The sequence below is a fragment of the Hyperolius riggenbachi genome, chromosome 4 (genome assembly GCF_040937935.1).
Source record: "Hyperolius riggenbachi isolate aHypRig1 chromosome 4, aHypRig1.pri, whole genome shotgun sequence".
Taxonomy (NCBI): Eukaryota; Metazoa; Chordata; class Amphibia; order Anura; family Hyperoliidae; genus Hyperolius; species Hyperolius riggenbachi.
The window spans coordinates 262,716,366-262,736,672 of NC_090649.1; the positions used below are offsets into that span (position 1 = coordinate 262,716,366).

Here is a 20,307-nt window from a genome sequence, read left to right on the forward strand (position 1 = left end):
AAAAGCTGGCAGCCTCCATATCCTTCTCACTTCAGGTGTCCTTCAACTCTGGCTCTGCTTTACTTCTGTCAGCAGCTAGAGCCACCTACGTAGTGAGTTTTGTTATAGCAATATGGTGCTCTGACTTCCCAGAATTCCCTAACAATGACAAAAAAAATCAGCATTGCTTCTGTCTCTTGTTAGGCCAAAATTGGCGCAGAGAAATGAATAGTACATAAAGCACATCTCTGCATAGAAATAAAAAAAGTTAATAAAAAGAACCTCTATACATTACTTTACTGAGAGACGTCCGTGACAAAGAGATATTACCAGTATCCTTTGAAATGCCCATTAGAGCCTTAAAGCAACCAAGCAGAAATTACCCAGAAGTCCAGCCAGAGATCGCATGTCTTTCTCCATCAGCCGGTATATCTCTTCCTCAGAGAAGCGCCCAATGCCTTGTCCATACATCTCCCGCTTTACAATGCCTTTTGTCAGGTGGCATAAAATCCACTTCAGCAAATCACTAAGTGGCCCAGGAATGAAGATCATTTTCTGAGTCTCATGTAGATTGTCTACCCATTGACAATAAGCTAGGGTCCTACAACAAATAGGAGGGAAAAAGGGTTTTCATTAACTAACAAGTATAGATCTCTTCACTAGGCACTGAATAGAGTGTGACACATATTTCCTGCTACTTTTGTATACACAATTGTAGACTAGCGTACTGTGTATACAGGATCATTATGATCTAAATGGCTTTTCTGTTACCGTATAAATGTACATAATCACAGTCAATGTTACACTTTTCTTTGGATTTTTTTAAATCATAAAATAAATAATTTAATTTAAAAAATGCTTTATTTATAGAGATGTTGTGAACATCAAATTTTAGGTTCGCAAACAGCGAACACGAACTTCTGCAAATGTTCACGAACATGTGAACCCAGCGAACCGCCATAGACTTCAATGGGCAGGCGAATTTTAAAACCTACTGGGACTGTTTCTGGCAACAAAAGTGTTGGAAAAGTTGTTTCAGGGAGTCTAACACCTGGACTGTGGCATGCCAGAGGGGGATCCATCCCAAAAGTCCCACCAAAAAGTACAGAGTTGACGGTTTTAATGCCTAAAAGGCATTTTTAGGACAGAAAGGGCAGAAATCACAGTACATTCCTACAAATAATGCACTGAAGTGGTACTGTGCCTGCAACTTAATGTGGCCACAATAGCAGTAGTGTGCACAGCTCTTGGTGTCAGTGGGCTGTGGAACTTCACACACAAAATAAAAAACAGGAGACCGATGTACTAGCCCTCACAAGGGCTATTTGGGGTGCTTTCAGCAAGTAGTCAGTGAGGAACAAGAACACAGGCCTAGCTAGTTCTTTCCCTATCTGCAGCAAGTCTGACCCTGCTCTCACTAACAGTCAGCAGCTAGCAGAGAATTGATCCAATATGGCCACTGCAATTGCTTTTTAATAGGGGGGGGGGGGGTCCAGGAGGGGGTGCTAGCTGAATGGCTACCATGTGCCTACTGACTGTGAGGTAAGGGGTCAACGTTTAGCTCCATGATGATGTGTAAGGGGCAGGTCAAACAAGCCAAATGTTGGCAGTTCGCCGAGAATGTGAACAGCGGAAATTCGCTGGGAGCTGTCCGCCGGTGAACAGTTGGAACCATCTCTATTTATTTATTGAAATGGCAAAAAATACAAAAAGTTAAGGGCCACTACAAGAGAACAGTGTATATACAGGCTCCCATTTCTTCCAAAGTGCCCTGTGCTCCCTAAACTAGAAAAGTCTAATATGCAAAAACTGATTTTCCCCAGGAAAGCTATGTGTTAGTCCCAGATCCCCTGTGTTTTTCTTCCATTGCTATTACTCCATCACTGTGATGGGCAGCTTCAATGACCAGTCATGAGCAGGCCCGGATTTCTGCAAAGGCCACAAAGGCCATGGCCTAGGGCGATAAAATCAGATAAGATCAGAAGGGTGGCAGGACTTGGAGAGAGAAGAGGTCATATGTCAAAGTAAATCATCTCTTCTGTTCCCGCAGCTCAGCCAGCCAGCGCCCTGCTCTGCACTAATAGATGAATTCCAGAGTTCCCCAATCCCTGCACCTCTCACTTCCTGATGTGTTATAACAACCAGGATCAATCATAACTGTCACCTGATGATCCAATTATCTATATGATCGACATACAGTACAAGTGGATGTGAGAAATACCAGGGATTTACATTACAAAGCAGATAAAACTAAGTTCCGCTGAGTTCTAATGCAGGCATTCAGAAACATTTCTGCTAGTTTCTTCACCTTCTCTTTTACAGCTGTGACACTGACCCCAGCAGTTGTAAATTACACTTTCTTATCTAGGCCTAATTTATTGCTTTTTTTCTTCCTAGCTAGTGATCTCCTCTCTGCTTCAGTTAACTCTTTCCTGACTCATTTTCTGTCCTTCAGCTCCGACCATCTATGAGAACTGCTGCAGCCTGGAATAAAAATGCTGTATGCTTTCCTTTCATTGCTAAACTGTCACTGTCACCTGAGCTGTTGCTACCTCTATGCTAGTGTTTATGGTTTGGCATCCTTCTGCTTTCCTGTAGCAGTAGAGCATTGTACCATCTTAGCCATCAGCAAAAGCAGAGTGTTTTGAATCAGGATCATACCATGTATTGGCTTAAAAGAAAAAGAGTAAGCTTTCTGCTAATAAGCCTTCTTCATACTTTGTTCCTGTATACTGCCAATATGTTAGAGCACACCACCATATGTGCTTTCAGCATTCAAAAGAGATACGTAGATTTTTCAGAAAATATAAATAAATGTCATTCAGATGCTTTAAAGTGGAGCTGAACTCTTGCACAGGACAGAAGGAAAACATGCAGAGACATGCACCCTGTATGTATTTAGAGAGCCTTTCTAATTCCTCCACATCTGTGTCTAATCACAAGTTGTAATTTGATATCTTCCCTGTGTCACCTGACTGCCACAGCATATAAGCTTATTTTAAAGCACAAGATGTTAATATATTTGCTTCCATGAAAGTAGGAATTAGACACACTGCTGATTTATTGCAGGATTTGTATCAGCTGTAACAAAGAAATGTTTTTTCTTTAAAGGTTATTATGTTGTTGAGTATCTTTTAGAGCAGAGAGGAAGTTCTGAGTTCAGGTCCACTCTAATTACAACAGAACATCCAAAGTGGGTCTTGACAGGATGTTTGCTGCTTACTTGTTCTCTGTTTTGGATGGGCTTCTCTCCATTGCACTGCCCTGCCACCTGTTTGTGGCTCCGACTGCAGCCAGTCTCACAGAGGACAAAGGAGCAGCGCATGCTCTGGCCACTCGCGCTCCCTGTAATTTCTCGATCCTGCCCAGATGTGCACAGCAACCGAGGCCGGTACAGTGTTATGCATTCTTGACAAGTACCGGTCATACATCAACGTAATTTCTCAAGTATGCATGCCCACAACACTATCGGCTGCTGTGCACATTTGGGCAGGAGCGCAAATTCCAGGAATCGTGAGAGGACAGAGCATCCACGGATTCTTTGTTCAACGAGGGGCACAGCAGCACAACTGAAATGAGCCCATTCAAACCAGTGATTGCTAGTCAGATAGTTGGACAGAATGTTTTTTGGTGTTGGTGGTGCTGGTGGGGGGGCGCTTGGTGACAGCAGGCCTAGGACACTGGTAAGTACAAATCCGGCCCTGGTCATGAGGCTTGGAACATATGCAAGTTGTTGGCCAACTGCAGCTTTCCTGAAGTCAGTGAGTGCTCCTTATAATGTCCTGAGTTTCAGAGCTCCTGGATTGCACCATGCAAAATGGAGCGTGCAGTAGATCTGCCTTGTTTGCATCAGAGTGCATTTAAAATTAAAAAATGCATGTACAAATGGAGTAAACCGCATGTCTTCTGCATCTCCATTGAAATATATTATGAGTGATTTTCACACGTTTCACAAAAATATGCAGCAAATTGTACATTTCAAAAATGCACATTGGAAAAATGCAGATATATGCGTTTTATTATTTGGCCCAGAGACTTTCATTTTTTACGCAAAGCTGGAAATTCTGCAAAGTATGCTCCTAGCCTTAGGGTTTAAGAAGGACAAAAAAATGTATTCTGGAGGGAATCTGAAACAACAAGGCACAGGTTCATGCAAAATTTGTATATAACTGAAGAAGTGTAAATGCCCAAGTTAGGTCTATTTGGCAACTTTGTTCTCCTAGAAGGCCTGCTTCCTTGATTAAGCTTACTGGTATAAAGGTGTTTCTTCTTTACACATCCATTACATCCAAAAGAACTATATACTTTTACCTAAAATACATTCATATGCATTTTTTTACACATCTTTGTCAGTGAAAAATAATTTCTCCTAATAATTTTATTACAAGGTAAATATAAAGAAGACTTACCAGTAGAAATGTTCCTCCACCATTTTGGTGACTGCTCTAGAAACAGCTCTTTCATGAGGACTGAGGTTTTTGTTTAGATTCACTCCAAGCTTCTCCTCCAAAAAATCAATAATGAATTCTGTGCCAGAGACTCTTGTGTGGTTATATTCTATCCAAGGCATTTTCCCCTGAGGTGACAACTTCCCATCAAAGTAGTTCTAAAATACATGGACAGAATCATCTTTAATTGTAAACAGCATTCACACAAATAACCAGGGAGGGCTGGAAATATCTTACAACCTTGACAGGATCAAGACGTCCAGGCTACCAGGTTATTGGCATATTGACAACTGTAACCAGATTTACAGCATCCAGCTTGTATGTGTACTATTAAATACATTCAGAAGAGACAGCAAGAAGGACCACTGAGACAGGTAATTCTGCATACTTGCCTTGTGCATAATGGAGAAGATTGACTTTAGGCAAACAACTGAATATTTAGGTGTGATGTCTTAAGGTAACTATAAGAAAAAAAGTGATTGTGTACAGCTAGTTCTGTAAAGTAGGCAAGCAAGGATAACCCAGGCAGACAACAGTGGGATGGACTGAGGACCAGGAAGGATCTATGGTATCCTAAAGGGGGTTGTAATATCCAAAAAGAAAAAAAAATGCCTATGAATAGTTAGAACCCCCAATACAACATATATGTAAACCCCTTTTTTTCTAAAATAGGCCAGTCTTCGGCCAGTCTGTGCAAGCACAGTGCGCTCTCTGCTCAGACTGGCTTTGACTTGCCGAAGTTACAGGACCCGGTACAGAAGACGGAGAAGACTGAGGACAGCGGGGTGGGAGTGATCCGTGCAGATGGGGCTGGAGAAAGCCCTAAGTATGTATAAACCTTTTAATATTGTTTCTCTCTGGTACACTTTAAAGTGTAACTGAGGCAAATAAAGTTTTAGTATTTATACTTACCTTGGGCTTCCTCCAGCCCCCATGAGGATGTTTGGACCCTTGCTGTCTCCCAGGGCCGCTCTGCCCCCCCCCCCCTCCCCCATTGCCCTGGTACACTGGAAGAGTCGCACTTTGCGCAGATACGAGGTGGTCGCACACGTGGGGACATTGAGATGTGTCCACCTTTGTCCTATCATTGTTCCGTTCTAAAGTAATCATAGACAATTCCAATTCCAGTCTGTAGCAGCATCAAGGCATCAATCTGGTCCGACATCTCCATACTCTAACCTGGTGGATTGAGGGGTGTGTGTGTGTGTGTGTAAATCCTGTTGACACTTTTTATAGTAGTGGTGTATGTCTCTCTGTGCTCCTATTCGAAAACTGCACCATTTTCCTAGAAATTGTACTTGTATTATTTGGCTGCACAGGAAACTGCCTGCCACAGATTATGCAAATTATGCATACAGGACACCTGTAGTGAGGGGGATATGGAAGCTGCCATATTTATTTCCTTTTAAACAATACAAGTTTCCTGGCAGCCTGCTGGTCTCTTTGGCTGCAGTAGTGTCTGGATCACACACCTGAAACAAGCATGCAGATTATCCAGTCAGACCTCAGTCAGAGCACCTGATCTGAATGCTTGTTCAGTGTCTATGGCTAAGGGTATTAGAGGCAGAGGATCAGCAGGATAGCCAGGCAGCTGGTATGGTTTAAAAGGAATTAAATATGGCAGCCTCTATATCCTTCTCAGTTCAAGTGTCCTTTAAGAACATTTTTCTTACCCACAGCAATCCTGTGCTTTGTATCACTGCATCTTTTATTATTCATGGATATTGTTGCATCAGAAAGTCCATTAGCTGCTCTAACTTGGTGTGCTTCAATAGATTTTTTGAACTATGGAAAATACACATAAACAGCCTGAATGTCAGTATTATTTTAGATGCCTATCTGTAACTGTAAGGTACCACTTCATCCTGTTTTGTCCTAAGTTCTTTCTTTAATGGAAAAAGCTATTAAGAATTTAGATGTTAGAGAAATACACTTATTTTAAGCTCCGTAAACAAACTTTAAAGTCTGCAGCCAACTATTTTTGAGACATGCTGAAATACGATTTCTTGCAGCCACAGCAACAGTCCACTATTTGTATTTACCGTACTCCAATTTGTTATTTTTCCCTGTGCAGTGAGTGTTCCATTTATGCAAGTCAGTGTGCTTAGATCTATAGGGAATCTATTATGCCAAATGCCTGCTCACAACCTTTGTGCCAATTTAGTTTCAAGAAGGTCTAGCAAGGGAGAGACAGAGCAGAGGAAATGTGGGTAATGTTTACGAATGTTTGATTCATTATTTGTAAAGCCTGTGGCCCACTAGAGCGCTTTCAGCAGTTTTTCGGATTGCAGACAATTGCCGGCGATCCCAAAAAGCACTGTGCTGATGAAAATGACTGGAAGGGAACCAACAAGTGCACATGTGAGTTGGTCAAATTGCAATTGTGGGTCCTGCAGCATTTCTGGAGCAATTGCACTCCAATGCAAAAGAAAGGAGTGCAGTAACTTTTAATATGCTAGTGACTTTTCTCCGCCCCCTAGCACGAGAGGTCATTGACACGTCTCTATTTGAATATAGAGAAGCACCTATGACTTCTTTTGCTAGGGGATGGGGCTACATGCCGGAAGCTAGTAGAAATTGACCTGGCGAGACCTGGCAAGCAGTTCAAACTTTATTTCCACAAAATAGAAAAGAAAAAAAAAACGCAAATTGGAAATGCTGTAAAATCGCTGGCAGTAGATTGCACAGCGCTTCCAATTGCCATACAAATAGCTGTAAAAAACGCTAGCAAAAATGCTGAGCGTTTGCTACAGCGATCAGCGATCTGTAGTGGGCCTTATGGTTATACATGTTCTGGAGGAATTTTTTTTATTCTTCCCATGAAAACTGAGTTACACTAGGGAATCTGAAGTGAAAATAAACTTATGAGATCATGATTTGTATGTGTAGTACAGCTAAGAAATAGAACATTAGCAGTGCATATATGAGTCTCATATTGTTTCCAGTACAGGAAGAGTTAAGAAACTTCACTTGTTATCTATGCATAATTTCAGATATCTTAGTGGACTGGTTCAGTGTGTTTGTGAGAGGTCTTCAAAGAAAGTTGCAGCTACATAAACCCAATCAGTTCCTGCTTGGCAATATTTTATCTGTGTTTTAAGTATCTATATGCTTTATTGGGGAACGTTCTTAGGCGTTAAGATAGGTTCTCAGTTTCAGCCATCAATGATTCCAATTACTGGCCACCATTTCTGCTATATACCCCTGGCATCGGTGGACTGCTCTATCTACTACTGGCAACCCTGGACACAATAAATCATATGCTGCATCTCCATTACCAGTAACTCTTATGGTGGCCATACACGGTACAATAAAAACGTTCGATTTTCCCGTTTATTCGATCTAAATGATCGAATTGAATGAAAGTTGAAAATATTTTTTTTCCGATCAAGAAATTCGAACGATTATCCAGTTTTTTCGGGAAAAATGATCGGACATGCTGGAAAAATCTTTATATTCGATCTAACGGAATAATCGAACTAAATTATCTAATTGAAAAATTGTACCATGTATGGCCACCTTTAGCAGAAAAAAGGGAAAGAAACAAATGCTGTAAAGCCACAAGCTTAAAAATAGACAAAAATTCCAACAAACTGAAAAAACAAGGTGTTCACTCCCTGTCGGTTACAGTTTTTTTGTTATATTGCGCTTCTTGATCCTGTATACCCAAGCTCTATCTCCCTAGGGACGTCATCTTTGTCTTAAAATCCCTCAAAAATGACACATTTTGTACATGCAAATCTTTAGACTGACATGTGAAAATGCCCAACCAAATGGAACAAAATGAACAGTAATGTGTCATTATCTAAATATATCAACACACATTTTACTGCTTTTTGGGCAGCAAATCTCCACTGGTTATACCACACAGTTTTTATGCAGTTCACAAAGCTGGCAACCATGTGGACCACATTAAATAAGCTAAGCAGCTTACCTGATATGGTAAGTCAGCCATCCTTAAGTAAGTTTCCATTTTCAAACAGAACGGAGATAAACTAGGAACACCGGTGTTTGGTCGGGAAAACTGGTGTAAAATAATAGCGTCTTTGGAGTCAACTTCTTGCTCTTTCCTGCAAACAAGCATGAAGCAGACATTATATCATCAGTAACTGAGTAGATCCTAAATTAATATCTCAGGAATACCTTGGCAATGTACCGATGGAGTTACCACCATATGCACAGTGTATTATAGGAATGTAACTTTCCTTCCAAAAAGGTATCTACTTTTACAAACGCTATCATTTTGTATTTAAACAAAACTGAAACCAAAACTGCAGTTTTGAATAGAGCACAGTAAGGTTAGAACGCATGTTAGGCTTGTATCGCTATGTTCTTTTTAGGAAGAATTCCTCTCACATCTGGTCCTAACTTACTTAGACTTACTCCAACAGTACAGACAGGGCAGTCCATGCACCGCTTCAATTAATGCATTTATTTCCTTGATAGACATATGGTAACAGCATACAAGTCCATACATTGCAAGACAAATGTGGATGGATCTCACCTTGTCATCGATGTGTGTTGGGACGGATAAGGGAGGGTGACCAGGGGATGAGAGGACGGCACAACAGCCGTTTCACACCAGTGTGGCGCTTGTTCACATGCGTATGTCCAGGCCCTGGACCCAACACAGATCGATGACAAGGTCAGATCCATCCACATTTGTCTTGCAATGTATGGACTTGTATGCTGTTACCATATGTCTATCAAGGAAATAAATGCATTAATTGAAGCGGTGCACGGACTGCCCTGTCTGTACTGTTTGAACTAGTGTGTCCTCTATACTAGTCTGTATGCACCCTTCTTTTTGCGAACCCTGAGCAAAGCACAGTGGAGCAGGACGGAGTGTACATTTAAAGGTGCAGCTGACCTATTCACCCCCCAACTACCGAGTGCCAGGCACAAATCTCCTTTTGTGTACTTACTTAGACTTATACTAAGTGTCACACAACTCCTAACATAAGTCAATGGGAGTTGGGACCAGCTAGAGCTAGTTATCATTGATGTGGTCCAAGCCTGTAATGTGTTAACAGGTTCCAGAGAAGTGGTGAAAATATATATGAACTAGAGAATGAACTAGAGAATGGAAGGAGGGATCCACAAACAGACTTGTGTGGAACAATGTAATTTTTATTATTCCAACTCACACATGAAAGACATCGGACTGTCTCAGCTGTCTGAGATAGTCAGATGTCTTTCATGTGTGCGCTAAAACAATAAAAGCTACATTGTTCCCCACAAGTCTGTGTACGGATTGCTCTTTTGATTTTCTGCATTATGCTGCTACGGGGTCTACCGCAGGTGTGTGATTCTTTATGATTGGGCAATACTGAACTAGTCAGCACTAATGTTTTTAAACAATAAAGTGTATACATGTAATTTAGCCGCCGGGAGATTTGGGCGTAGGGTAAAGCTGAAAATGGCTCACCTTTCTCCAGCAGTACACGTGGCGCTAATTACTATTCCCCATCCAGGTCACTGTGGATAGTAGTGAAAGATGTAATATTACAATGTTTTAATAGTAATTTTTGATCCATCCTTTGTCACAGCCCAAATTACTCACTGAGCGCCACTATAGCAGTAATTCCTATTACTGCCTATGGCGGTGCCAGCTGCGCCCAAATCTCCTGCACTGTTTTTACAGCACTCTGGTTAAAGAAGTTTAGGGTTACACTAAGGTAAAAATTAAGTGCAAGAGTTAGACATTTGCCAAGAATAGGGTTAAAGTGCACTAGAACTGAGAGGAATATGCTGGCTGTCATATTTAATATTTAAAATTTCACTTTTTTGATTGATTAAAAAAACATAATTAGAATAACAGCAGCAATCAAGTACCTCCAAAAGAAAGCTCTATTTGTGAGAAGAAAAGGAGGTAAAATTCATTTGGATGTGAAGTTGCATGACCGAGCAATAAACCGTTAAAGTTGTGAAGTGCCAAATTGTAAAAAAATGGCCTGGTCACTAGGGAGGTATAAACCTCTGGAGCTCAAGAGGTTAAACAATACCAGTTGCCTGGCATCCTGTGGATGTTTGGCTGCAGTTGTGTCTGAATCACACATGTCAAATAAGCAGTGGCAAATGCAGTTAGACTTTAATCAGAAACATCTGATCTGCATGCTTGTTCGAGGATACCCAAAGTGACATGTGACATGATGAGACAGACATGTGTATGTACAGTGCCTAGCACACAAATAACTATGCTGTGTTCCTTTTTTTCTTTCTCTGCCTGAAAGAGTTAAATATCAGGTATGTAAGTGGCTGACTCAGTCCTGACTCAGACAGGAAGTGACTACAGTGTGACCCTCACTGATAACAAATTCCCCTTTTTACCTCTTTCTTGCTCTCAGAAGCCATTTTCTGCTAGGAAAGTGTTTTATAGTTGGAATTTCTTATCAGTGAGGGTCACACTGTAGTCACTTCCTGTCTGAGTCAGGACTGAGTCAGCCACTTACATACCTAATATTTAACTCTTTCAGGCAGAGAAAGAAAAAAGGGAACACAGCATAGTTATTTGTGTGCTAGGCTCTGTACATACACATGTCTATCTCATCATGTCACATGTCAGTTTGGGTATCCTTTAAGTGTCTACATTTAAAAGTATTAGAAACAGAAGCTTAGCAGGACTGTTAAACAGTGGTGTAGCTAAGGAACTATGAGCCCCAGGGCAAGTTTTACATTGGGGCCCCGCAAGCACTCTATACATAACAATTGATACGGCACACCAAAACCTTCCACGGACAACCACAGTGTCAGAGGTGCAAGCAGTGGATGGAGGACAGTCTGTTGATGATAACTACTATTCACAGCATCTATAGAGGTGATTATTACCAGCACAGATCAAATAAAGAGCTAATGCTGCAGGAAATGTGCATGGTTTTAAAGGAAATAAATATGGCAGCCTCCATATCTCTCTCAGTCCCTGTGTCCTTTAAAGCTAGGGCTATCATGTGGAGAAGATATTATCCTGCATGTGTCTATTTTTCCTGAAAGCAGCTAGTTGAGAACCTAGAAAAAAATGTGCTATTGCCCTAGTCTTGTGGCCAGTGGTTATAAACATTTCATAGAACATTACTTAGTTTAGTTGTTCACTTTAATAAATTATACTTAGAAGGATGTACCTTTTGTTAAAAAAGAAAAGAAAAACACTTGCTGCACTACCTGATGGAACCTCATTGGAACCTCATTACTACCTGGTAAAGTCTACCAGGTGGCTGTTGCAGGTACATGCTGGGAAAAGACGCCACCCCTTTGCAGCTGCCTACAAATACCCAGTAGATCCACAGGAGCAGCTTACAGGCAGTGGACACATCACTGTTAACTGCATGTGAAAGAGCCCAAAGGCCGCGGACAGACAGACAGTTTACATAAACTTTCTGATCAAGTGTGTGAAAAAAAAGACAAAAAATGAAGTGCAAAATGCAGAGGTGTCAAATGTGGGCCGCATGCAGCTCACCTTGCCGTTTTATGTGCCCCCCCCCCCCCCTCCAAGATATTCAAATGTGTATGACTGTAAGCAGCAAAAGAACAACAGTACATTGCCTTCCCATCCAAAGGAGCACACCGGTGACAGTCAAGCATTGTCAGTTTGAGCAGGGGCACAGTAGCAATAACCGATGGGGCCCACCAGCGAAATTGGCATGAAGCCTCCTTCTAGGATCTGTATAGCCGCATGCACAAACACAACTACCCTGAGGTCTGTCAACATCACAACGTGTTTTGGGGACCTCACTCTTTATCAATTGCACCAGAAACACATTGAGACATCGACACATGCAGCTATATGGTGGTTCTTGGCCATGTTGCAAGTGTTCCTGTCTTGGCTTACATGCAGAGACTCCACTCTCCAGAAGAATAAATATAATTTTTTAATGAGTGTTTTTTACATTAAAATGTAATATCCCGGAGAAGGTGTTTGTGTTTTATTTCACTACTATACATATGTAGAGTGATGTGTGTGTGATGTGTAAATAAAATTATGTAGAGAAAGTCACTGTCTGATTGCATCCAAGTTTGAATAACGTTTTTGGCAATAGTGTTGAAAGAAGTGCTGATGAGTTCAATCAAATGAGGATTTTTCCATTAATAGATGGGCAAGTGGTTTTTGGGCAGGTTGAGGGAGCCACATTATGGGCAAGTCATGGAATTTTGCAATATAATTTGTGGTTGGGTGTGGAGCTGTTTACGCTGGAAAGACCATGCTGCTACATACAGGAGATGTTGCGTGAAAATGTCCATTATTTACAGTTTGCTTTTTTTTTTTCAGCAGAGCACGGAGGATGCCTGAACTGGAGTTGGGAAGTAATTTTGGTGGTGGCTTTTAAATAAGTGAGGTAGTGTGTGTGATTTAGATTGTTTTGGGATTCTCAATATTTTTTTCAGGCCCCTTTCACACTAGGATGTTTTCATTGCGTTGCATTACCCCTTTTTTACAGCAGGGTAACACTAAATCAATGAAAGTCTATGGGACATTTCATACCTGACCGATGGGGTTAACATCCGCAGTGACGTGTGTTGACCAGAAGTCATGTAAGTCAAGGTCTCCGCAGACTATTTTTTATAAGTCTTCTGTCATATTACTTACAAATCTCTGCTGCCTACTCTGCTATTTTTGGGTTAAAGAAGCATTGCAATTAAACTGTATACTGTTTTTGAGATGTTTAACCACTTCCCGACCGCCTAACGCACAGAGGCGGCCGGGAAGTGGAGCCCTGAAGGATCGGCTCACCCACAGAGGCGGCGGTCCTTCTAAGGGCATGGGCGGAGCGATCGCGTCATCCGTGACGCGATCCTCCGCCCGGGATCGTTACTCGGGCATTTTGTCTCCGCTCGCCGGCCACTTAGCAGAGCCGGCGAGCGGAGGAATCCGCATAATTGCCCAATCAGGGAGTATAAGGCACTTTGTTAGGTAAACAAAGTGCCTTATACGTGCTTCCTCCTCGCCTCGTGGTCTCATTGTTGCAGAGACCACTAGCGAGGAGGAAGCACATTGTAAGTAGCCAGCACACGTGTTTTTTTTGCCCACAGAGTCCCTGATCTCCCACCCCAGGCCTCATACCCCCCCTGATCACCCCAGCAGACCCCTGCCCAGCACCCTTGCACTCCTGCAAACCCCCCCCCCCCCCCCCACCTGCCACTAACTAGCGACGCTGCCCTTTAGTTTAGGTCCCTAACTGCCTCCTAATCACCCTGATCCCCCCCCCCTACCTTTAGATCACCCCCAGACCCCATCCCAGACTACCCCCCTGTATACTGTATACATCTGTATACAGCTACCTTATCCCCTGATCCCCCTCTGATCACCTGTCTATCACCTGTCCATCACCCCTCAGCACCCCCACCCGTCAGAGCAGACCCTAACTGCCCCGCGGGGGTAACCGATCACCTGCCCAGGCCCTCGATTGCCCTCATACCCCCCTTCTGATTACATCCCCTGCTCTTTGTTTACATCTGTCCTCCCCAGCGATCACTAACTGATCTGCGATCAGTAACCCCCTGTGTCTGCCTCTCATCAGATCAGGACTCAGTCTGCCCCGTGCAGGCTCCTGATCAACCCCCCACCCCCTCAAATCGCCCTCAGACCCCCCCCCTAATCACCGTCCAAGTGCATTGTATTTGACTGTGCTGCGCTTGTATTCGATTGTGCTGTAATTGTATTTGATTGTCCCGTGATCGGCTTCGATTGCCCCGTGATTGTTTGATTGCCTGAGACCCCACATCCCACCACACCCAACCCCCCCCTCCCCACCACACCCAACCCCCCCCTCCCCCCCCCACCCCCTTCCGAGTGCATCAGATTTGCTTGTGCTGTGATTGGAGTCGATTGTGCTGTAATTGTATTTGATTGTCCCGTGATCGACTTCGATTGCCCCGTGATTGTTTGATTGCCTGAGACCCCACTTCCCGCCACACCCAATCCCACCCTCCCCCCATCACCTTCCGAGTGCATCAGATTTGCTTGTGCTGTGATTGGAGTCGATTGTGCTGTAATTGTATTTGATTGTCCCGTGATCGACTTCGATTGCCCCGTGATTGTTTGATTGCCTGAGACCCCACTTCCCACCACACCCAACCCCACCCTCCCCCCCACCACACCCAACCCCACCCTCCCCCCCCACCACCTTCCGAGTGCATCAGATTTGCTTGTGCTGTGATTGGAGTCGATTGTGCTGTAATTGTATTTGATTGTCCCGTGATCGACTTCGATTGCCCCGTGATTGTTTGATTGCCTGAGACCCCACTTCCCGCCACACCCAATCCCACCCTCCCCCCATCACCTTCCGAGTGCATCAGATTTGCTTGTGCTGTGATTGGAGTCGATTGTGCTGTAATTGTATTTGATTGTCCCGTGATCGACTTCAATTGCCCCGTGATTGTTTGATTGCCTGAGACCCCACTTCCCGACACACTCAATCCCACCCTCCCCCCATCACCTTCCGAGTGCATCAGATTTGATTGTGCTGTGATTGGATTCGATTGTGCTGTAATTGTATTTGATTGTCCCGTGATTGTTTGATTGCCTCTGAGACCCCACTTCCCACCAACCCCAATACCTCTCAAATACTCCCTTTTTGCTAGGTAGGTGCTCTTTTTTTCTGGGTAGTCTCGGAGGAAAACCCCATAAATTTAGTAATCTACAATGGCAAGAAGGGGACTTTCCGATGACGAGGTATACAGGTACATGGACCAGTCGGATGAGTTCTTTTGGGAAGAATCATCCGTCGAATCTTCCGGGTCCGAATTTGAACCTGTAGAAAGCAGTGGTTCCTTGACCGAAAGTGATGACGAGGCTATGGTCCCGGCTAGACCCAGGCGTACCAGACCCCAAGTCGTTAGACCGCAGGTGGCGCAGGATCCGCCTCAAGGGCAGCAGGGTGGTGCTAGCGCTGATGATAGTTTTCTTGGTGAGGCAGGCACCAGCAGCGCAGCATCTCCTGGACTTAGTGCCAGTGCTTCCGTAGACCCTGGCGAAGTGGTGAGCGTCAGCATGGAAGTTGAAACTGGTACGGTGGCAAGTGCAGTAGTACCCCCATCGCAGCCACCAAGAAGAAGACGGGCCCGTAGTACCCATAGACTCCCAGAGGTGCTGGCACAACCAGATTGGCAATCCCCTGATTCCGCCGCACCCGTAGTGCCCCCATTCACCGCCCAGTCTGGAGTCCAGGTGGCGACAGCTCATCTAGGAACGGCCCTAGAATTTTTGCAGCTGTTCATCACCCAGGTTCTCCTGGACTTAACCTCTTGAGGACTGCAGGGCTAAACCCCCCTAGTGACCAGGCAATTTTTAGTTTAAAAGGCCACTGCAGCTTTAAGGCCAAGCTGCAGGGCCGCACAACATAGCACACGAGTGATTCCCCCCCCCCCTTTTCTCCCCACCAACAGAGCTCTCTGTTGGTGGGGTCTGATCGCTCCCCCCATGTTTATTTTTTTTTTAATCAATATTTATGTTTGTGTTTTTTGTTTTAAAAACACTGCTCCTTTAAACCCCTTCCCTCCCTCGCTCCCTCCCTCCCCACAGCCGACCAATTACGGCGATCGGCTGTCATAGGCTTCTGCCTATGAGAGCCGATCGCTCTCTTGTCCCCCAGGGGGACAGCCGTGTCACACGGCTGTCCCCAGTGCAGCGCTGCTGCTGATCGCAGCGCTGCACAGAGTAAATAGACGGCGATCACGCCGTCTAACAGTCTCCCGAGCGGCAATAGCCGCTCGGAGACTGAAGGCGGGGCGGAGCTCCGCCCCCCAAGCAGGAGATGCGCGCGCAGCCTGCGCGCGATCTCCTGCAAAACAGAGCCCCAGGACTTTACGCCAATTGGCGTTAGGCGGTCCTGGGGCTGCCGCCGCGGCCACGCCTACTGGCGTGACGGGTCGGCAAGAGGTTAATTGTGGTTGAGACCAACCGTAAAGCCACACAATTCATCACCGAGCACCCGGAGAGCATGTATGCCCAGCCTTTCGGGTGGAAACCAGTCCAAGTTTCCGACATTAAAATCTTTTTGGCCCTTATCCTTCACTTGGGACTAATGAAACAGAATGTACTGCGGTCGTATTGGTCTACGAACCCAGTAAATCATGTTCCCTTGTACCCTGCTGCCATGTCCAGGACACGATTTGAGTCCATCCTGCGCTTCCTGCACTTCAACGACGACAAAAGATGTCATGAAAAGGGCCACCCTGCTTATGACCGGCTCCACAAAATTCGGCCCCTCATAGACCACCTGTCATCAACATTTGCAGATGCTTATATCCCTGAACAGAACATCTGCGTAGACGAGTCCCTCTTACGCTTTACCGGGCGCCTTGGCATCAAACAGTACATCCCAAGCAAGCGCGCCCGGTATGGGGTGAAACTGTATAAGCTCTGTGAAAGGGCCACAGGCTATACATGTCGTTTTAGGGTCTATGAGGGAAAAGACTCAAAATTGGAGCCGGTCGGATGCCCTGACTACCTGGGGAGCAGTGGAAAGGTTGTGTGGGACTTGGTGTCACCCTTGTTCCAGAAGGGGTACCATCTTTTTGTGGACAATTATTACACAAGTGTGGCCCTCTTTCAGCACTTAAAGTTAGAAGGAATCCGATGCTGTGGCACTGCGCGGCCTAGTCGCCAGGGCTTCCCCCAACGGCTCGTTACCACCAGACTTGAACGGGGGCAGAGGGCCGCCTTGCGTACTGAAGACCTGCTCGCGGTGAAATGGAGGGACAAGAGGGACGTTTACTTTCTGTCCACCATTCACACAGACACGACAGTCCAAATTCAACGGGCAACTAAGGTCATTGAAAAGCCCCTTGTCGTCCACGAATATAATGTCAACATGGGAGGGGTGGACTTCAATGACCAGAGGTTAGCGCCCTATTTAATTTCCCGGAAAACAAGACGCTGGTATAAGAAAGTGTCTTTTTATCTGATTCAATTGGCAGTTTACAACAGCTTTGTTCTCTACAGTAAGGCTGGGAGAACTGGATCTTTCCTTCAATTTCAGGAACAGATCGTTCTGGACATCCTGTATCCAGGAGGTGCCAGCCCCCCCCCCCCCCCCCAGATGCAACTAGCCGACTGCATGGAAGGCATTACGCCTATCAGCTTCCGTGTGCCCCAGGTCAACGCATCCGAAGAAAACGTTGCCGTGTCTGCAGCAGGGCTGGAACAAGGACTGACACCGTTTATTATTGTCCCCGCTGTCCTGACCAGCCTGGCCTATGTGTAGGGCCGTGTTTTGAGAGGTACCACGAGCAGGTACACTATTAGAACCTAGGGAACTCCAGACACAGGAGTAGGCACACACTCAGTGGTCTTTCGCACATTGTCGCAGGGAGAGGAGAGGTAAGCTTGAAAACCAAACGGGTAAGCATAAAAGTGGCAAGAAGGATCGGTTTCCACGCTTGATATTGCTGATCTGGCCTGGGTTGGCGATATAAGACGGCATGTTTGAATTTCCCTTGAGTGTGGACACCCCCGGTTTATATGTGATTTGGGCCTATGATGATGCTTTAATGCCACACAGAGTCATCTCTATTGGCAGGCATATTGCTGTATCCTACAGGCATAATGCTGTATACTAAAGTTCTGAGGCCCAGTCACATAAGTTGGTGGCTCACCCTGAGTGCAGGGTGGCACGGGGTGTCTCTCTCCTGAGGTTATCACTGCCATTGATGTGGAGGAAGATCTGCCATTGATGTGGAGCAAGGTATGTTTGCCGTTCATTTTTCCTTTCAGCCCAGAGTGCATTACCCGTATACCCAATATAAGGAGTATAGCAGAAACTCCTAATACTGGCCATACATGTAATGATTGCAGAGACCCTAAAATGCCAGGACAGACTTCACAAATGACCCCATTATGGAAAGAGGACACCCTAAAGTATTATGTGAGGTGCACGGTGAGTTCATAAAAGATTTTAGTTTTTGTCACAAGTTAGCAGAATTTTTTTTTTATTTTTTTTTCTAACAAAGTGTCATTTTCCGTTTACTTGTGACAAAAAATAAGATTTTCAATGACCTCACCATTACCCTCATGGAATACCTTGTTGTGTATTCTTTCCAAAATAGGGTCATTTGTGGGGTTTGTTAACTGTCCTGGCAAGTGGGCGGGGTGCTAAATTGTGAGCACCCCTGTAAAGCCTAAAGGTACTCATTGGACTCTGGGCCCCTTAGCGCAGTTAGGGTGCAAAAAAGTGCCACACATGTGGTATCGCCGTACTCGGGAGAAGTAGTACAATGTGTTTTGGGGTGTATTTTTACACATACCCATGCTGGGTGGGAGAAATACCTCTGTAAATGACAATCTTTTGATTTTTTTACACACAATTGTCCATTTACAGAGTTATTTCTCCCACCCAGCATGGGTATGTGTAAAAATACACCCCAAAACACATTGTACTACTTCTCCCGAGTACGGCAATACCACATGTCTGGCACTTTTTTGCACCCTAACTGCGCTAAAGGGCCCAAAGTCCAATGAGTACCTTTAGGATTTCACAGGTCATTTTGCGGAGTTTGATTTCCAGACTACTCCTCACGGTTTAGGGCCCCTAAAATGCCAGGGCAGTATAGGAACCCCACAAATGACCCTATTTTAGAAAGAAGACACCCCAAGGTATTCCGTTAGGAGTATGGTGAGTTCATAGAAGATTTTATTTTTTGTCACAAGTTAGCAGAAAATTGATTTTTATTGTTTTTTTCACAAAGTGTCATTTTTCACTAACTTGTGACAAAAAATAAAATCTTCTATGAACTCACCATACTCCTAACGGAATACCTTGGGGTGTCTTCTTTCTAAAATGGGGTCATTTGTGGGGTTCCTATACTGCCCTGGCATTTTAGGGGCCCTAAACCGTGAGGAGTAGTCTGGAAATCAAATTCCGCAAAATGACCTGTGAAATCCTAAAGGTACTCATTGGACTTTGGGCCCTTTAGCGCAGTTAGGGTGCAAAAAAGTGCCACACATGTGGTATTGCCGTACTCGGGAGAAGTAGTACAATGTGTTTTGGGGTGTATTTTTACACATACCCATGCTGGGTGGGAGAAATACCTCTGTAAATGACAATCTTTTGATTTTTTTACACACAATTGTCCATTTACAGAGTTATTTCTCCCACCCAGCATGGGTATGTGTAAAAATACACCCCAAAACACATTGTACTACTTCTCCCGAGTACGGCAATACCACATGTCTGGCACTTTTTTGCACCCTAACTGCGCTAAAGGGCCCAAAGTCCAATGAGTACCTTTAGGATTTCACAGGTCATTTTGCGGAGTTTGATTTCCAGACTACTCCTCACGGTTTAGGGCCCCTAAAATGCCAGGGCAGTATAGGAACCCCACAAATGACCCTATTTTAGAAAGAAGACACCCCAAGGTATTCCGTTAGGAGTATGGTGAGTTCATAGAAGATTTTATTTTTTGTCACAAGTTAGCAGAAAATTGATTTTTATTGTTTTTTTCACAAAGTGTCATTTTTCACTAACTTGTGACAAAAAATAAAATCTTCTATGAACTCACCATACTCCTAACGGAATACCTTGGGGTGTCTTCTTTCTAAAATGGGGTCATTTGTGGGGTTCCTATACTGCCCTGGCATTTTAGGGGCCCTAAACCGTGAGGAGTAGTCTGGAAATCAAATTCCGCAAAATGACCTGTGAAATCCTAAAGGTACTCATTGGACTTTGGGCCCTTTAGCGCAGTTAGGGTGCAAAAAAGTGCCACACATGTGGTATTGCCGTACTCGGGAGAAGTAGTACAATGTGTTTTGGGGTGTATTTTTACACATACCCATGCTGGGTGGGGGAAATACCTCTGTAAATGGACAATTGTGTGTAAAAAAATCAAAAGATTGTCATTTACAGAGGTATTTCTCCCACCCAGCATGGGTATGTGTAAAAATACACCC

The 20,307-nt window shown here is 44.3% G+C and overlaps 1 protein-coding gene across 2 annotated transcripts in view; it reads right to left on the bottom strand.

Annotated features, from left to right (window-relative positions):
• Nucleotides 1–20,307, bottom strand: part of FAXC (failed axon connections homolog, metaxin like GST domain containing) — a 47,186-nt gene that overhangs the window by 19,960 nt on the left and 6,919 nt on the right. For both annotated transcript variants that reach the window (XM_068279415.1, XM_068279414.1), the window contains 3 exons: nt 8,362–8,497; nt 4,389–4,585; nt 363–580 (listed from right to left, as the gene is read on the bottom strand). In XM_068279415.1, coding sequence (XP_068135516.1) covers nt 363–580; nt 4,389–4,585; nt 8,362–8,497 — 551 coding nt within the window. The remainder of the gene's footprint in view (nt 1–362; nt 581–4,388; nt 4,586–8,361; nt 8,498–20,307) is intronic.